A 17661-nucleotide genomic window follows, 5' to 3' on the forward strand; every position below is an offset into this window, starting at 1 on the left:
GGCAGAAATAGCATCAAGTATGTGTTTGTTCCCTTGTATATTGACGTATACTGTGCTGGATTTTAATGCGCTGTGTGTACATTGCTATGAGGCACTGGTTGGCTTCCCTTCTCCTGTCACTTGCTAATGGACAGGGTTGTTGGAATGAATTTCCTTTTTGATGTTGTCCTCTGCTATCCTTGTAAGAGATCTCTGCTACCTATCTGGAGGTAAGGCAGTTTAATTATTACCTGTGGGATGCTAGACCTCACTTCTGACATTTAGGATTTCCAGTCTCTTTTTGCAGAACTCACCAATCCTGTTATTTTGCTTCAGTGATCCTGTTGCAATCAGATGTGCTCTGCAGCAGCAACCTGTTAACTGTCTTCCCAGTTGTTTCCTAACAGAGGCACATGTGAACCTGCAGGTTTCAGCTGTTGTAACAAGAACTGCTTTCTCTGAATGTTTCTTCCTCCCTTGTCACTTATGTTGTAACGAGCACTTATCCTTCCACCACTTTCTAAAAAATTATTTTTGGTACTTTTTCAGTACTGCCAAAGAAGAGGACTTTTCCACCTCTCTCCCCTCTTTTTTTTTTTTCTTTTTTCCTTCCTTTCCTTTTTCCCCAGTTTTCGTCTCTCATCTTGCCTCTATAGTTTCCTATTCTGTACTAATACCCACTGCTTTATAAATAAACAATATGAGCTATCTGGTCGTTGGGAAGAATGGGCTTGGCTCTTTTTATTTCCACCCACAAACAGTGAGCACTTTTCTGAGCTGTGGATTGTGCTTATTGTGCTTGTATCCCCTCAGTCTTGCACTGTTCAGTGCTGTTCTTTGCAGCTGAACTTCATCAGTAAAGGAAAAAAAAAAAACAAAAACAACTTTCTTTTCTTGCTTAAAGCTCTTTTATAGTTTTTTACTTCCCATGATGTGTTATAGTAATGAATGAGAATCACTGCTGTAAGATTTGTGGATATTTCTTTCTTTGCAACTGGGAGTATCTAGACAAGATCTCTCTGATAGACAAAAACAAAATTAAGCTTCAGTTTGCAGTTGGCCATTATGTAGCAGCAGCGCTGCTGTCATCTAGGTGCCTAGAGCATGTCTCAATGGACTCCTTCTCTATGAAGATTTTAAATAGATACGACAGGAACCCAATACCCTCCTGTCAATTTTAATGTCATAGCAGCAAGAATTCAGAGCAAGTATGCACAAGAGAGGTCTGTCATCTCTTTGAATGTGTGGGTTAATAATAGGAATGCCACATCGGTTAATAGAAAATTTTGCCATAAATACTGACATTGAATATTAGAAAGTGATTTGGTCTTTTGGTAAATTAAGGATTTTCTCTTTACACCTGGTCTTTTTGCTTTTTTTTTGTGATGGTAGAGTCACAATGAATATAGGTGTATTTGACATGAAGTGTGCAAACTTGTTTGCAGATTGAAAGCAAACAGTTTATAAAATGTAATCTCAGGCAAGAATGCTAAAGGACTGTAAGTGAATACAAAGACAAGCTGTAAAGCTATCAGCTATTATTGTGGCGGCTTTTCTTTGCTCTTATTTTGGGTTCATAAACATAGCTGTCATGTTTTGACTAAAACCTGTAGAAATCCACAGGTTTTTTTTTTTTTTTAAGATTGACATGTATTATAAATTACCACGCCAGAATTTAGAGTGTTAATGGGATGTGAGACCTTCCTCAGGTGTATGTATTTCCCTCCATTTGATTTCTACTGTCTGTCTCTCTTAGTGTTCACATTCTTTCATGGTCTGCTTTCCTGATGTAAGCAAGTTAACCATTTGAATACTTTCTTGGTGTTCTTTGACTTAGCCATCTCAGGCCAATACATCTATAATTTTGTCCCTAAGTTTTTGATTAAGAAGAAGAAAGCTAAGATCCAAAATCGTCCAGCTCCTCTAAAGTACTTTAAGACTTCTCTTTTCCAAGGTTTTCAGCTATTTCTATAATGATCTGAATTCAGAAGAGTTCAGGCAGTGCCTCATCTTACACTCCATCCTGCAGCTAAATTTGGTTGCTAAGAAATTACAAATTCCTGTATTTTTTTCTATTTACACGTGAAGTGATTATACTGTGAGTCAGAGGTGTTTTTTCATGAATGTACCAGGCTTGGAGCAATGTTCTTTAAAGTCATCAGTCTTCTGAAAATAAGCAGTATTTAATAATTTACTTGCTACTGTACACAGTTAATGTTACCATTCAAAACAAGCAAAATGTACTTTACTGGTTTGGGAGCTAGCCCTTGGGATCTAGACTATCAAAGTTAGTTGGAGGTGAAGGAGATGGAGAGGACCTTCTACCAAAATGTACCATTAAAAATTTCCTGTGGTTCCTGCTTCTGCAGATGTTGAGCTCCCTCTAAGCTCTTGCTTTCGTAATGAAAACTAAATAGAGATGTTTCATATGGAATTCTTAAAATAGAGGCAGCATTACTGCACAGTTGTTTTAACTGTAAAATCACAATAGTCTGAAGAGTCTCAGTGGTGGGAAGGACACAAGAAAATGTAACAGAGCTAAGAGGTAAAAAGTATATTTTTGAAATAGAAGTGTCTAAATTTAGAAAATATTTCTTCGAAATGTGAAAACTGAAGAGAACAAGCTGTCAGTCCTGACACATTATGAAAAGTCCTGCACTGTAGTATTTACAAATGGGCGCACATGGTTGCCTGGATGGTAGAAGATGCATTTACTCTAATAATCACTATTTGTGCTTTTTAATTATTTGAAAATCTCATTCTGGTGTCATACATTCCCATTAATTTTCACAGTGATGTCCTGGGACTCCATTACTTTGTTGACCTGTACAGAGTAAAAATGACGTTTTGAATCAGGAGAGACCTCTGCCTTTGGTCATTGATGGATTTCTATGAAAGCTATCTCCTGTCTCATTAGCAAGTGAAACTATAAAATGTCTATATGTCCAGTTAGATATGGTATAATAGAAGTGACCCTTTGAAGTGTACAGAAATGTCAAGAGATCTTCTGAAATTTTTTTGCTAATTTAATCTATATTGATGCTTAGGTAAGTGCAATTTATTTTTTAAATAAGTAGTACATTCTACTTAGATCAATTGTCCCTGATTTCGAAGGTGAAAAAGCTAATAACTTATTCAGTCAGGTCCCATTATTATATTGTCACTTCTTGGACTATGCAGACAGTAGCCAGAGGTACTCTACCACTAGGCTGATGTTTTGGATAAGCTGTGTTCTTGCTGTGGACACCCTTCAGCTACAGTTGCAGAAACACAACTGCAGAGAGTGCTCTGGCCAGGTAGTGGATAAGGTAGAAGGAATTTTTACAGTGTTTTTATTTCTCCTGTCCTCTGTGTGAAAAACTGTTTGTTCGAGCAGCATAAAATACTATTACAAACTACTAGTATAAAGTATCAACATTACTGCTGTTGTTTAATAAGTGTAAATTCAGCTGAGACCGTGGATGCTTGTTTTGTTTCCTTTCCTCAAACTGATCTATTTGTTCTGTAAAAAGCAGGCTGAAGAAGCAGAGCAGTGTATGCATCACAAACAGAAGAAGATGTGATCTAACTATGTTATAATGGCTGTTTAATAATGTATGTAGAAACCAATGGAGCCAAGTGGTTACCTGCCATCTTGCAGGTTCTGTAATACTTGTTTGAGGAATTGAACTGCTTTAGCTATTTCAGTTGAAGCAATTAAGTGCCATTCAAACGTGTGGAGCACCAGGATGTGACAGTCCTAACAGACTAAACTAGAAAATGAGCACTCATTTTGTTAGATTAACAGAAAAATTGCTGGTAGTACTGACATTCAGGAGATTTTAGTTGCTTTATGGTTTGTACATTCCCATTTAAATGAATGAGTATTAGTAGAGAACTATATTCAGATTAAACAGCACGTTGATCTGTCACCCGTTTGCACTGTCACAGATTTTATTATCACTTAAAAAGTGAAACATCTATTTCATGCTGAGTGGAAGTGTACCATCTAAGAACTACTCTTGAAATCCTCAGACTGCAGTGCTTTAAATCCCATTGCTATTGATTTCTTTGGGGTCATTTCCCATGTCTTTCCTCAGTATGAAGTTCCAGTCCTGTTGACATTAGTAGAACGTTTGCAGTTTATTTTAGTAATATCGAATGTTGACCTTCTGGATTAAACTCTTAAGATAAACACAGAAGGAAGAAACAATCTGTTCTGTGTTCAGGTGACTGGATGTTTCTAGATGAAAAATGAAGATTCTGCCTTACCAACTACTGCAGCTCAGAGCAGGCTTAGTAATGGTAGTAGAGGAGCAAGGCAATTGCTTCCTCGCAGGTCAGTGGAGGTCACTTGATCTGGAGAGATTCAATTTCTCAAAGTTCACTTACACAGAGATATGCTCTTGTCTGAATCAGAGGGCTGGAGCACCTCCCCTGTGAGGGAAGGATGAGGAACTTAGCTTGTTTAGCTCGGAGAAGAGAAGGCTCCAGGGAGACCTCACTGTGGCCTTTCAGTACTTGAAGGGAGCATATAAACAGGAGGGGGAACAGCTGCTTACAAGGGTGGATAGTGATAGGACAAGGGGGAATGGTTTTAAACTGAGACAGTGGAGGTTTAGATTAGATATTCAGAGAAAGTTTTTCACACAGAGGGTGGTGACGCACTGGAACAGGTTGCCCAAGGAGGCTGTGGATGACCCATCCCTAAAGGCATTCAAGGCCAGGCTGGATGTGGCTCTGGGCAGCCTGGTCTGGTGGTTGGCAACCCTGCATATATAGCAAGGAGTTGAAACTCATGGCCATTGCGTTCCTTTTCAACCCAGGCCATTCTATGATTTCTTTCTAGAGAACTTTGTTCCTTGTCTTGTCATACTAAAGCCTTCACTGTGCTAAGTGAATAGGGTGTTGGGTTGGTTTTGGTTTTTGTTTTTTTTTACTGTTAGATGTATGCTATTATGATGAAAGCATGTTTGAATTCAGACTTCTGATGCTCCTTTATGAGCTCTAAATGCAAGATGAGGTGGTACTTTTTTTTTTTTTTTGCCTTATGTGGCTGAACTAAGAGGTAAGAGGAATTTCAAATTCCAAGATTTGCTAGTTTCTTATTCCTATGACAAGATGTATTCCTCTAGAAATTTCTCTTGCCTCTGGAGGGCAAAGAGAATTGTGTAAACAACTTCGGAAGGATTTGAACTAAAGTGAGATCCTGGCCAATACACCCAACTCATGCAGTCTTCAGCATGGAATCTAATACTATAAGAGTGTAACCTTCCAAAATGCCCTTGGTTATGCTGGGAGCTTTTCCAGATAAGGAAATGCACAGAAAACTTGTCGTGATCTGTTCTGCTGCATGGGAATTTTCATCTGTGTTTGCTTTGGAGAGCTTCACACAACAGTGGGGTACAACTGCAGAATGTGAGGTGTAAAGCAGTGTTAAGTCAGCTTCTTGTAGTAGTGCCATGGATGTGGAAGAGGATGTGTTTATACAAATGGAGACACGTACATATATCTGTTGTGTAGTTTGGATTAATAAGAAATGGTATTGCAATTGTTGAAACCAATAGGAAAGTGAGACATGAATTTCTATTGAACTGGTTAATGGCCTGAGATATAGGAAGGCAAGAGTCAGGTATAGATTTCAGTAGCAGTAGCTGAAACATTCTAAGGCACCACTGTGAGTCTGAGACAAACACAGATTCACCAGAGAGATTTTAGCCTTCTTATTAGCTTCTAATCTCTATGTCTCCTCCATTGCACTGACATCATGTGTTCCTAATACAGTGTCACAGTGTTTCTATTTCTAATTCCACTCCATCTTTCAAGCACTGGGAGGAGGAGGAGAAGCTACAGCAGTGCCACAGCTTGATAATGTCTCCCAGAATCTGAGGCAGTGCAGTGCAGGCCCGTGCTCGTCATATTAGTGTGGAAGCATGCTACTGTCATGGGAACATTCAGTGAAGCACACTTCAGCATTTGGCTATTGCAGAAGACTTGATCCTCTCCTCTGCACTACCATCTTTGGCCATTTTGCAAATGCTCAGAGTCAACTCTACATAATTCTTTGTTTTAGAGTTTCCTTAGAGTTATGCCACTATTGAAACTTGGTTTATGTCAGTCTCCACAGCTTTCATTTTTCCAGCTGAAGGGCTACAGGTACTAAGTGGGCTAATGCTGCAGTTACTGCCTGTGTGAAGTTTGTCATTGATGTTCACTAAATGCTATGTAGTTACTGGGATGACAGGTTTGAACCCTAATAAATGAACCAACAGCAGGGGAATTGTGGTCTATTTTTAAATCCTTGATTCTGTAGGAAAGTTGAAGTGCTTAAATCTTCATTCTGTGGTCAGAAGAAGGCAAGAAAGAGAAACATGCTCTCTGTACAGCCTGTGTAACAATGCAGATTAGAGATGGGAGATAGCTTTCTTAAATAATTTTCTTCTGTCACTAATGCATGCACTAAAAACAAAGATGAATGAGATGCTGGTGAGATTAATCAGGCCATGTGCTGCAGCGAGTTGACAGAGGATGTAAGAACAATGAAAGTCAATCAGTCTCTATTAAACGTAATGAATAGTGATTTGCTATCTCATTAAAAGATCAGGACACCCAATTTGCTTGTATATGAATGGCGAAACAAGTAGTCATTAAAATGCCCTCATAGGGTATTCAGAGCTACCTTAAAACTTGCTTTCATTTGCCTATGTGGAAAGAGCAACCATTTAGCAGAGTGAAAGCCATCTCATGGAATATATTGGAACACAGATTACTACGTGGAGAGAAGGAAGTTATTTTCCAAAAGTAGTGTCTGTGTGTATATTCCTCATTTCATCAGGAGGAAGAAGCGTTGCTTCTACTTGTTGTAGCATTTGCCACAGCACCTGGATTTTTTTTGAGGTTCTGTCCTTACATACACATTAAGCAGAGGTTCAACAGTGCCATCCTGTGGGTGATCCTAAAGGTTTGAAAGTTATGGCAGATAAATAAATGACCTCAGCAGGATAAATTATCATAGAATATCAGATACTGCATGTCCCAGTGCAATCAACTAGCATATTTCCCTCTGGTAGTCAGTCAGGCTAATTATTACTTTTCTGTCCAGAAAATTAATAACCTAAATGCATAATAACCAATTGGAAAGTATCTCAGGCAAGCTGATGAGCAGTGTGCTTGTTAGTCTTTCTCTGTTGCTGAGAAATGTGTTTTTAATCATCTCAGTGTCTTTTTAATCATCTCAGACTTCATTTTCACCGACAATGCCAAAATTAAAGGCAACCATGTAAATTCAGATAAGCACACTATGAAGAAGTATCTGAACACTTTTAAAAAGCAATTTAACTGAAACTAAGAACTGTTACCTTTAATGTTTCGTATTCAGAATATATGAATCCCTAAGTATGGTTTGAGCAGCTCGTCAAAATGTTTTCAACTCCAGAAAGAGAAGGGTAGGATTAAAGACAGGCATTTTATTGATTGAAAATGATCAGAATATTTGGAGAAATTTCTGTTCATAGAGCAACTGCTTTGGTGGGACAAGGTGCAGAAGCAAAATTTGTCTCTAATGAGGGAACAATTGGGGTGGATCATCCTATTTCATGTTTTTCACTTTGCTTGCCTAAATAACTTGTTAATTAGAGTGTATGATATGTGTTACTTGGAATCTTTTTTTTTAACCCAGGAAAGTCATCTTAGCCTTGCAAAGGACTAGTATCTGTATGGTTCTATCCTTTTTAAAGGAGACTAGCCTGTTCAAGTGTTTCCGTATTGGGAGCCTTGTGTCTGTGCTCGTACTCTGATAAACTGTGGATAAATCAGATGTATCAGGAAAATAATTTCTTGTGCTATTTCATTGAAGGCAGGAAGGAAAATAAATTACAGAAGTTTAACCTCTGCGCAGAACAGATTTTCTTTGCAGACCTTGTCATTTTGAGGTTAACTTCAGCTACAGAGCATCAGCATTTGTCTAACTTCTACACGTTTTTATCCTGATGTGAACGTGTGTAAGTCACAGAAATACCTAATTCTGATTTTGAATCTTCCTAAATTCTTGATCTTAATATTTCCTTATTTTCAGGAGGTTCTGTGTTTCATTCTGTGATGTTTTAAAGGTGTCTACTGTTACAGGTTTTAAATGTTTGTCTTCTATTTTATTTAAGTGGCACTTTCTACACGTGTTACAAAAAGAGGAAATAGGAACAACGTTCTCCACTCTTCCATACAGAAATATGGAAATATTTCTTAACTCTTTCCTCACATAGAAGGTCTCCATGCTCTCCTATCTTTTTTTCCATCTTTATTTCTGCTCTGATTTTCCTGGACTACATACAGTATTTTAAACAAGGTATATAGTGAGTTACTATTTTTGTGGTTGCTTTTTCCTGTTCTTCATGTGTCTTATCACATTGTTTTGACTTTTCTGATCACCAGCGGGTACCGAGCAGTAAGTTTGTACCCTGGCTGGCTGCTGTATGAGCCTGTTTCCTTCTACAAGCTTTTATAATTCATGTGGAAGAAGGGACAGATACCCAGTTAGTCAACTCTAAATATAGGCTCCTGTTCTGAATCACGAGTTGAGTGATGCTCACAGTCCTTCATTCAGATTAGAACTGCCACTTAGCCAGCCAATGGAAGGTGGCCTCAGCTTCAGATCCATCTCATCAGGTAACACTGGGGTGGGTGGGCAATCTAGGTGCTGCAAACAGGGCAGGGGATGTGGGAATGTGCTTGTGCTTTTTCCTACACTTTGGACCACTCTTAAAAAGCTGAGAATGGAAAAAGCTGTGAATTAAAAAGCTGTGTAATTTGTATGTGTATATAGCATATTATATATGCATGCTATATACATATGTTTGTAACTTATTAGTTAAGGGCTATAAAAATAATAACTTGGAAAGCTGCTTTATTCGGGTTCTATATTTAAATGGAATTGGATAAATGATTATAATCTATGTGTATTTTCTGCGGGCTGTAGGAAATTTTGCTGTAATTCTAATACCATTGTGTTTGTTTTTACAATACTTTTGTCAGACTTGGGCTCAGCCAATCCCCTCTAAGGTGAAGACGTAAGATTCTACTATTATTAATGCCTCATTTCATCTAGTTAATGATCTTTTCAAGTATTCCATCTTCTTTTTGTGATTTACTTGCAATGTCAAATAAAGGTCTTATTTAAGCTTAATATGAAATAATAAAAATCTTTATTTGAATACAATCAAGATAAATGAATCTAGTTGAGATTCTGATGTTAAACAGGTACAATTCTTAACAGCATCACATATAAAATCTGGATAAGTTCTTTAAATGCTGAAATCTTGACAGATGTGTTCCTTTCCTCTCTGTGTTATAATAAAACAACTAAGTGTTGACTCTGAAAGTATTGACACATAATAAGTTGTCTTGGCAAGTCTACTGTTGTATTCCTTGTACAATATCAGCTGCGGCTATTATTAAATTATAAATGAATGTGTGCATTAAATGTGTTAAAAACCTATATGTTTGTAAACAAACACATTTTCTGTCCCAAAGTAATGTTTTCTTGCTTTCTTGTGTACTGATGCCTAGATAAAGGAATGCTCTGTCTTCAAAACAACATCTGTCAAACCGATTTTCATCAGATTAAGTAGATCCTCAAAGCAACCACTGCAGCTTATGAAATAATAAAAATGTAGGTTGTGCTTTATTTAAAATGCCAACAACAGAATTTGAAATACTTAATAATATTTTACAAATGTAACAATAATAGCCTGTGCATATTCTCTATTTTCATATCTATTTTTGGTAGACTGGAATGATAGTGAGTGAGTGATGTTGAAATTCCACAACTGCAATAGATGTCCTGGAGTGTGATTATGAAATTATGGTCCTGGCAGCTAATCTGTGTCCGACAAAGCCAATGATTTGAGACTCTGGCAGTAGAGACTGAATTTATTGCAAAGAAGTTCATCTGTAAAAAGATTTCTCTCATTAAAAATGAAATTGAAACTTGAATCAATGACTGATTATCCAGGCCATTCTTTGATCAGTTGGATTCCTCATTAGTATTGATGTGTAATGAGATGTGCTGTGGCCTGATTCTGGTTCTGTGAATCATCCAAGATAATCAATAATATTAAAATTTTAAAGATTTTTCTGAGACACTATATTCTGATTGAAATAAGAAAATGCCAGTGGCCTTAGCATAGAACATAAATAGAGATTCACTCAATCATTGATGTTTCTAGCCAGCCTGCTGTCTTTTTACCTGCTAAAGGATAATTAACGTATGAAAATGAACGTAACGGTCAGATGATGTTTCTTCCATAGGAGTGAAATGTTCACCTGTTTGCTTTCGTGATCAGCTCTATCAGAGAGGATGCCTCATTACAGTAGTTATTGAGGATGGTTACTCAGGTCAACCAGAAAAGAAAAATAGAAATGCTTGAGGTGGAAGTCTAATGTTCTTCAGTCTGACAGCTGCAGACCAAGCAAGAATCTGATCAAAAAGCCAGGAAGAGGACAATCAAGGGTGGAAATCATAGAATCATAGAATGGCTTGGGTTGGAAGGGACCTCAGGGATCATCAAATTTCAACCATCTTGCTACAGCCAGGGTTGCCAGCCACTAGGTCAACTACTTGATCAGATTGCCCAGGGTCTCATCTAACCTGGCCTTTAACACTTCTGGTGATGGGCCATCTGCAGCCTTTCTAGCAACCTGTTCCAGCATTTCAGCGCTCAGTAAAAAAAACTTCCTCAACATTTAATCTAGTTCTCCCTTCCTTTAGTTTAAAATCATTCCCCTTTGTCCTGTCACTATCTACCATGTCAAAAGTTGATTTCCTTCTGTTCATAAACTCCCTTTAAATATTCGGAGGCCTCAGTGTGGTCTCCCCTCAGCCTTCTCTTTTTCAGGCTGAACAAGTCCAGTTCCTTCAGCCTGTCTTCATAGGAGAGGTGCTCCAGCCCTTGGATCATCCTCATGGCCCTCCTTTGGACCTTCTCCAACAGCTCCATACCTTTCCTGTGTTGGAGACCCCAGACCTGGGCTCTGACCTCATGAGGGCAGAGTAGAGGGGGGACAAGCGCATCCCTGTCTCTGCTGACCACCCTTCCTCTGATGGAACCCAGGGTGCCATTGGGTGTCTGAGCTTCAAGAGCACACTGCTGGCTCACATTAAGTTCTTCATCAACCAGAACCACCTAACTCCTTTTCAGCAGGGCTACTCTCAAGGAGTTCTCCCCCCAGTTTGTATACATATCTGGGATTGCCTTGACCCAAGTGCAAAACCTTGCACTTCACTTTGTTGAACCTCATTAGGAAATGAAAGTCACATTTGCTCCAAGCAAATCTGGATGTAGATACTCTGGTTTCCAAGTAGGTTAAGTACTCTTTTTACCAGCAAATTGCCCTGTGCTGTCCTGAAACATTCTGTGTTAACTCTGGGACAAGTTTAGTGTGAGGCATTTTGGTGGGTCTAGTTATTGTCTTATAAGATAATGCAATTAAAGACAGTCCAGGAATCAGCTGTGTACAGACAAGTTTAAATATGTCAAATATGATAGAGTTCTAGTTAAATTCTTCGTATTTGAGGAAAGTAGTTTTTACCAGGAAAATGGCATTACCGATTTTTGTCATCTTTATAGAGATAGGCCAACTACATCTGTTGTAGTACCTGAAACATAGAACTCTGGCAGGCTTTTATTTGTACTTACTATGCAAATGATTCTTAAAGGGCCTTCAGCCTTGTTCCATAGACAAAAGAATATACTAGTAAGTGAAAATATGTGCAGAAACACACCAGGTATTCTAACTCTATCCAACTTACTGCATACCCAGGGAACTTAGCATTTGTAAGCTCAGGTCCTTTGATTAATAACAGCTTGGCATTTCTAAATAGGAGACCAGAGTTCCTGAGAAGACTTAATATTTGCAGTGGGAAAAGTTCCTTGAAACATCCATTTTGCTACAGCTGTTACACTTCTGGGTTTTATTTTTGGCCAAAAGCATGGAACATTTAATTTGTATGGAACTTAGAACAGATAATACAGTGTGGTGGTAGACAGGCAAGCTGTAACTCATTCAGCATACACAGCCCCTTTTTTTTTTTTTTTTAAGAAATGTTGATTTGAATTTCATGCAGCACACAGGCATAGTGAGCACTCAAATATCATTGTAAGAATGTAGGAAAAAATCCATCTGATTTGAATTTCTCACTATCCCGTATTGTTAATAATGTGATGCCAAACAAATAATTATTCCTCTGAGCATGATTAAAGCCAGATCCCATGTATAATTTAAGAACATGAAGTAGCAAGAACAACTTGCTACTTGTTTTTTCTCCGTTTCTTGTTCATTTCCTATATATTGTCATTGTGTTACTTTATGAATGGAACCAGCAGCCACTGCAGTACATCCGTATTTTCTCAGAGTTGTTCCTTTCAGTTTATTACTTACCTTACAGTGTTTCTCATCCAGACTGTAATGTACTAATTGGCTGAGCAAAATCAGGATAAAATGAAAGCATTTTGCTATTGATCTTCGCTTGTTATTAGTTTATACTGGCAGAAAATGAGATCAAAGTAGTGCTAATATAGCTATCAAAATACTTTTTCTCATCACAGGAAATACTACTCGTATTCTTAAATGGAAGTATTTTAAAGCAGAAATTCCTTTCTATTTTCTCTTTTTCTAATCATGTCTTGCTAACTTTCTAAAAATTTCAAGAGGAGCAATGATTATTAAGTAACTAGGCTGTTCAGAGACTCTGGCAATGCCATGACTTAATCAGGAGATCCATAGGCCAGGGAATCTAATCCATGTGTTGACCAAGCTTCCGAGTCAAATTCTACTGTTGAATCTGGTTCTGTTGATGCAAATGGAAGTCTGCAAATGAAAAAGTAGGCAGGCTTTGTTTTGTTGTTTTTTTGTTTTTGTTTTTTTTTTAACATTTGTTTTATTACAGGCATTATTCTCCTACATGTAAGAGAGTAGATAAATATCTGCTTTAAAGTCTGTGATTTAAAGTATTGGGTTTTTTGTTTTTTGTTTTTTTTTTTTTTATAAGACTCAGAATCTTACTTTATTTTCCCTGACAGCAGTAGGTTTACTCCAGCTATAGTTTTCACTGTTTCTTACAGTACAAATATACTAAGTCTAAAGTATACTGCTGGCAGCCTATATATAAAATTTGAGGATTAATAGCCCAATGCAAACAAACTAAGAGTCTTAAGATGAAGAAGGGAACACAGAGCATTTGGACTAGCCTTTTACTTCTGTCAATTAATATGAAGTAATAGCAGCCCAAACCTGCAGGTCTGTATCACTGTTCTTGGCTGCAGAAAGTGGTAGTAAAACAAAAGTCATCTGATGAGGAAATTTATCTTGTTCTTTGAAATATTAATTCTAAGAATGCCTTTTATTTTTTTTTTTTTTCTATTGTACACGTGATGTGCTTCTCATTTTTACCTTCTGAATATTTTGTACAATTAATCCCTCTTATTTTTTTCAGCCCACCTAAACCAACAGTGTTCATCTCTGGTGTCATAGCAAGGGTAAGATTACCATTAAATTTCTTTTAACCATAGAAATATGACAGTCAGCTTTTTGGAATAATCACTGATCAGAGCAGAATTAATCTTTTTCTATTCCCCTCTCTCTTTTACGAAAAAAGTCTTTATGTTTTGTGTATCTGTTTATGTCCCTTTGAGCATTCTTCTTGGCTTTTTTGTGTGTGTGAAATTGAAATTATTTATTGAAAAGGTTTCTACCATTTTTCTTTGAATTTTAGCACTTAAAGCTTATTTGATCTTCTTTTCATATCTAAGCTAGATGTTACAGCATTGATTTTCTTTGAAAGCAGTTGCATTTAAGTCTGCTCTGTAATGTGACACAGCACTTCTGGCAGTGATAGTGTGTGTTTGAAAGCATTACGCTCCCATGGGTGCCTTGGGGTACATAGAATTGCAACAACAAGCAAGACCTGGAAATCCATAAGCTAAATCACTAATATTAACTATTAATTTCCTGACCAGTAATTCCTTCCTTGTGCACTGTGACAGGCCTTTAGTCATGATGGTTATCACTGGGGTGCACAATATGGTTCACCTGTTTACTCACAAGTTGTAGAAGGAGTTGCTGTTACATAATCTGTCTGCAACAACAGGGTGCAAGGTGCCAGAGAAATATGTAAGAGACAAACATCAGCATCAAAGAGAAAGAAGGTAGAAAAGTGTCAAGTCTGACAAGAAGAGCTCTTTGAAAATTAGAAGCAGCTTGGAGTAGTCTACAAACTGAAAAAACATGTTAAGTGCTAACCTGGTGATAAAGATTAAAAAAAAAAAAAGCTGTCAGAACGGAATGGAGGAAGTTGAAGTAGGTTGGAGTGGGATCAGGTGAGAAACAAGCAGTCTGAGGCATCTGCTTTGTACAAAATCCCTGTAACATTGTCACCCTCTGAACCAGTGGAATACAGGCTATTCTGCCTTGTGTCTGTCCCAGCTTCTAAGTAGGGAAGTTGTGATGCTGTTCTCTGTCATCAAGGACTGGTTGTAGTTGTTGAAACCAGTTGTTGACTGGTTAAAGAGTTCTTGAAAAAAAATCAAACAGTACTAACCCTAGAAAAGATATTCTAAGTCAGTTATAGGTATTACATGTGAACTGATACTCTAGAACAGTATCAACAGATTAGCAGACTTTGTTACAAGAGGAAGTTAAAAGGCAGCTTGAAGATTTGAGTCAAGAGTAGTCTTAGATAGTGCCTTTCTTCCTGCAGAACTAGTATTACTGCAGTTGTTTTTTCTGTGCAGGGAGATTTTCAGGCTGCCTCAAATTATTGTAAAATAGTTCCTTTGTTTTATTACATCAAGTAAATCTGACTATACAGAGCAGTGACGTGACACGAGGGGCTATTCAGTGGTGAAGATAAAAAGTTCTTTTTTTTTTTTCCCCTTCGAGTCACTCTCGATAGATATTGCATTCTTAGGTGCTGTGTATAATTGGAAGAAGTTAGATTTGTGCAAATGAAATTTTGAAGTTGGCTGCAAGAAGGGCAAGATAATACGTGTATGGCAGGACTTCAGAGGAATATGCAGCACTGTTTTTCATATTTTCTTCACACTTTAAAAGCCTTATATCCACTTGAACTAGAACGTACTTAATACTTCTTAAACTTTTCCCAATGTGTTTTTCAAACAGGGTGATAAGGACTTCCCTCCAGCAGCTGCTCAGGTGGCTCATCAGAAACCACATCCTTCAGTGGAAAAGCTTCCTCACCCTCAACATGTCAAACAGCACATCCACCAACCTCGCAAGTGAGCTCACCACAAAAATCTCAGCCAAACTGCCATCAGTGAATATGTTTTTGAGAGAAGATGTTGACCCTTCATGATTCACACAGTCAGATCAACGATATTGACCTCTAAAATCTTATCCTGTTCTGTTCTTTTACTTAAATTCCCAAGGGCTAGGAAGAACAAAGATGTTATTGAGTTGATATACCAAATAAAAAGTTTTCCCTTTTCTATTAAGTATTTGCTGATCAGGGGAGGTTTTTTTGATAAGACTGTCTGATTGACAAGATGGAAATTATGATTATGATTAGTGAGCTTAAAACTTGTGCTTTTAGTTGTGGCATTGCAATAGCAGATAGTTAATGTAGTTTTTATGCTAAACCAGTAGAGAACATCCCCTTTGTACTGGTACTTTTGTTATCTGGGAGTTTGTTGTGTTGAGACAGAAATTAGTGATTGTCTTGAATACAGTCTTGCAGTCTTCAGTATCCTGAGATGCTAAATTACAAGTAGGCAGAAATCCAGCTGAATCTTTTTTACATCCCTTTGCACTCCTAGTCTTGATGAAGTTCTTTTGTACAAGCTCTGTGTGGGTGCAAAGAAGTAGTCAAGAGTTATAAGCACGCTGCTGCTGTGACCTCACAGGCCTTTTTTTTTTTTTTTTTTTTTTGAGATGATGATTTCTCAAATCTAGCAACAATTTGAAGGAATTCAGGACCTTCAAGAATTGAACTTAAACCGGAGGAAAATCTGTTTGTTTTTTTTTTAAATTACGCTATTACTGTGTTTAGCTTAATGAGCTAAGCTCTGTTATGCATCTTTTTTAAAATTATTATTAATGAAGGGAACAACAGTTACTTTTCAGACACAGCAATCAGATTAGGTTAACCCATGTATTTAAATATGTCAATTACACAGTTTGAAATAAAAAAAAAAAGCACAATCTCTAGCCAATTCCTTCTTCATCTCTATAAAACCCAGGAAAGTCATTTTTTAAACATTCTACCTACATTTTAAAAATATACTTCTGTTTTTAACTGACTAGTACAGGTTTTAATGCCCTGTTGAGTTTATAAAACTTCTAAGAGTCTCAAAAAAGTGAGTACAGGAGCAAAACACTATGAAATACAGCCCATTTCACAAGTGGAATAACTCATGTCACATGAGTGAAAGGACCTGGTATGGCCATCTGTATGTAGGCTTGAAATACAGAGAGTGTACTACAAAAGATAGGCATGGATGTATTTATTCTGCACCAAGGAAGGGGACCTATGATTTGTGTATGAAGTCCTTATTTTCAGTTAATTAGATAACTGTACTTGCCTTAAGGAGCGAGTGTTGTTTATAAGAATTAATCTGCGTTAGAATATGCATTAAAAAATGCTTTTTTGTTCCTGATGTCGGTACTTCTGAGGCCTTGTTCTTAGCTGCTCGTGAGTGTACAAGTGATTCACACATGGGTAATTTATCCTTGAAGGTAGAATTGTTGAACCTCATGGAACATATTTAAGAGCTAAATCACCAGGAGATTCAGGACAGAGAGACTATCATCTCATGGATAGTGCAGCCAGTAGTTGTCGCGTTCTGCATCAGTGTGTCAGCTGGTGGTTATGGTCACTTGATGCTGGTAGCTGCTGGTTTAAGAATGGTGGCATTCAGCTCTCCTATTTTTATGTCTGCATCTGAAGTAGCATGTAGACTTTAACTGTAGTCAAAACAGTCAGTAGGGCAGACCTGAATTGCTCTTGACTCCATTCATCAACTATAGTGGAAAACTAAAAATACTTTAGAATAGTTGCACGCCATTTGGTGGGCTTGGACAGCTCTACTCTATGTGTTTCTACCTTATGTAAGCAACACCACATTTCCAGCTTTTGAGTTAGAAACAACTGCTCTTGGTTGTTAATGCAATATATATAGCATTAATAGATAGTATCAAATTTGTCTTTGATTCTTTAGATGGGTATATAAGTTTGTACAATGAAGTAAGATTCTCAAGATATCTTTAGTCACTTTTAAGACTGCGGGATTCACTATATGATTAGAAAACGTCTTTGTACGAAAGCGTATTATGTATGGTTGGAAGATATCCATGTTTATGCATAGCCATCTTTACCAGTGCATTTTTCTTGCCGAAAATAAAGAATCATAAGCGGTCATTTGGATTGTCTGATGATATTAATACTTTTAAGTACATCACAGTCACATACAAGCACGGCCTATGTTCAGATGTTACATGAAATTATTGCAAAAGAATTGTCCTGAAATTGTCAATGTGGCAATAACACAACAATAAAACCTGAGATTGTATATTGGGCTAATTTCTCTGGAAGTACAAAACAAACCAGCAAGGTAGCTTCAGTGGGATTTTATTACAGAATGCCACACTTTATAGATAGTGAAAATTATTAGGAAATTTTATGACACAGTGATGAAA

General features: G+C 37.4%; 1 protein-coding gene across 1 annotated transcript in view; it reads left to right on the forward strand.

Annotated features, from left to right (window-relative positions):
- Positions 1-17383, forward strand: part of DAP (death associated protein) — a 42932-nt gene extending 25549 nt beyond the window's left edge. Inside the window, exons 3-4 of the mRNA XM_010708504.2 lie at positions 13445-13487; positions 15130-17383. Of these exons, the coding sequence (XP_010706806.1) occupies positions 13445-13487; positions 15130-15249 (163 nt within the window). The 3' untranslated portion in view covers positions 15250-17383. The remainder of the gene's footprint in view (positions 1-13444; positions 13488-15129) is intronic.
- The last annotated feature ends 278 nt before the right edge of the window (positions 17384-17661 follow it).

The sequence above is a fragment of the Meleagris gallopavo genome, chromosome 3, assembly GCF_905368555.1.
Source record: "Meleagris gallopavo chromosome 3, MGAL_WU_HG_1.1, whole genome shotgun sequence".
In the NCBI taxonomy this organism is placed as follows: Eukaryota; Metazoa; Chordata; class Aves; order Galliformes; family Phasianidae; genus Meleagris; species Meleagris gallopavo.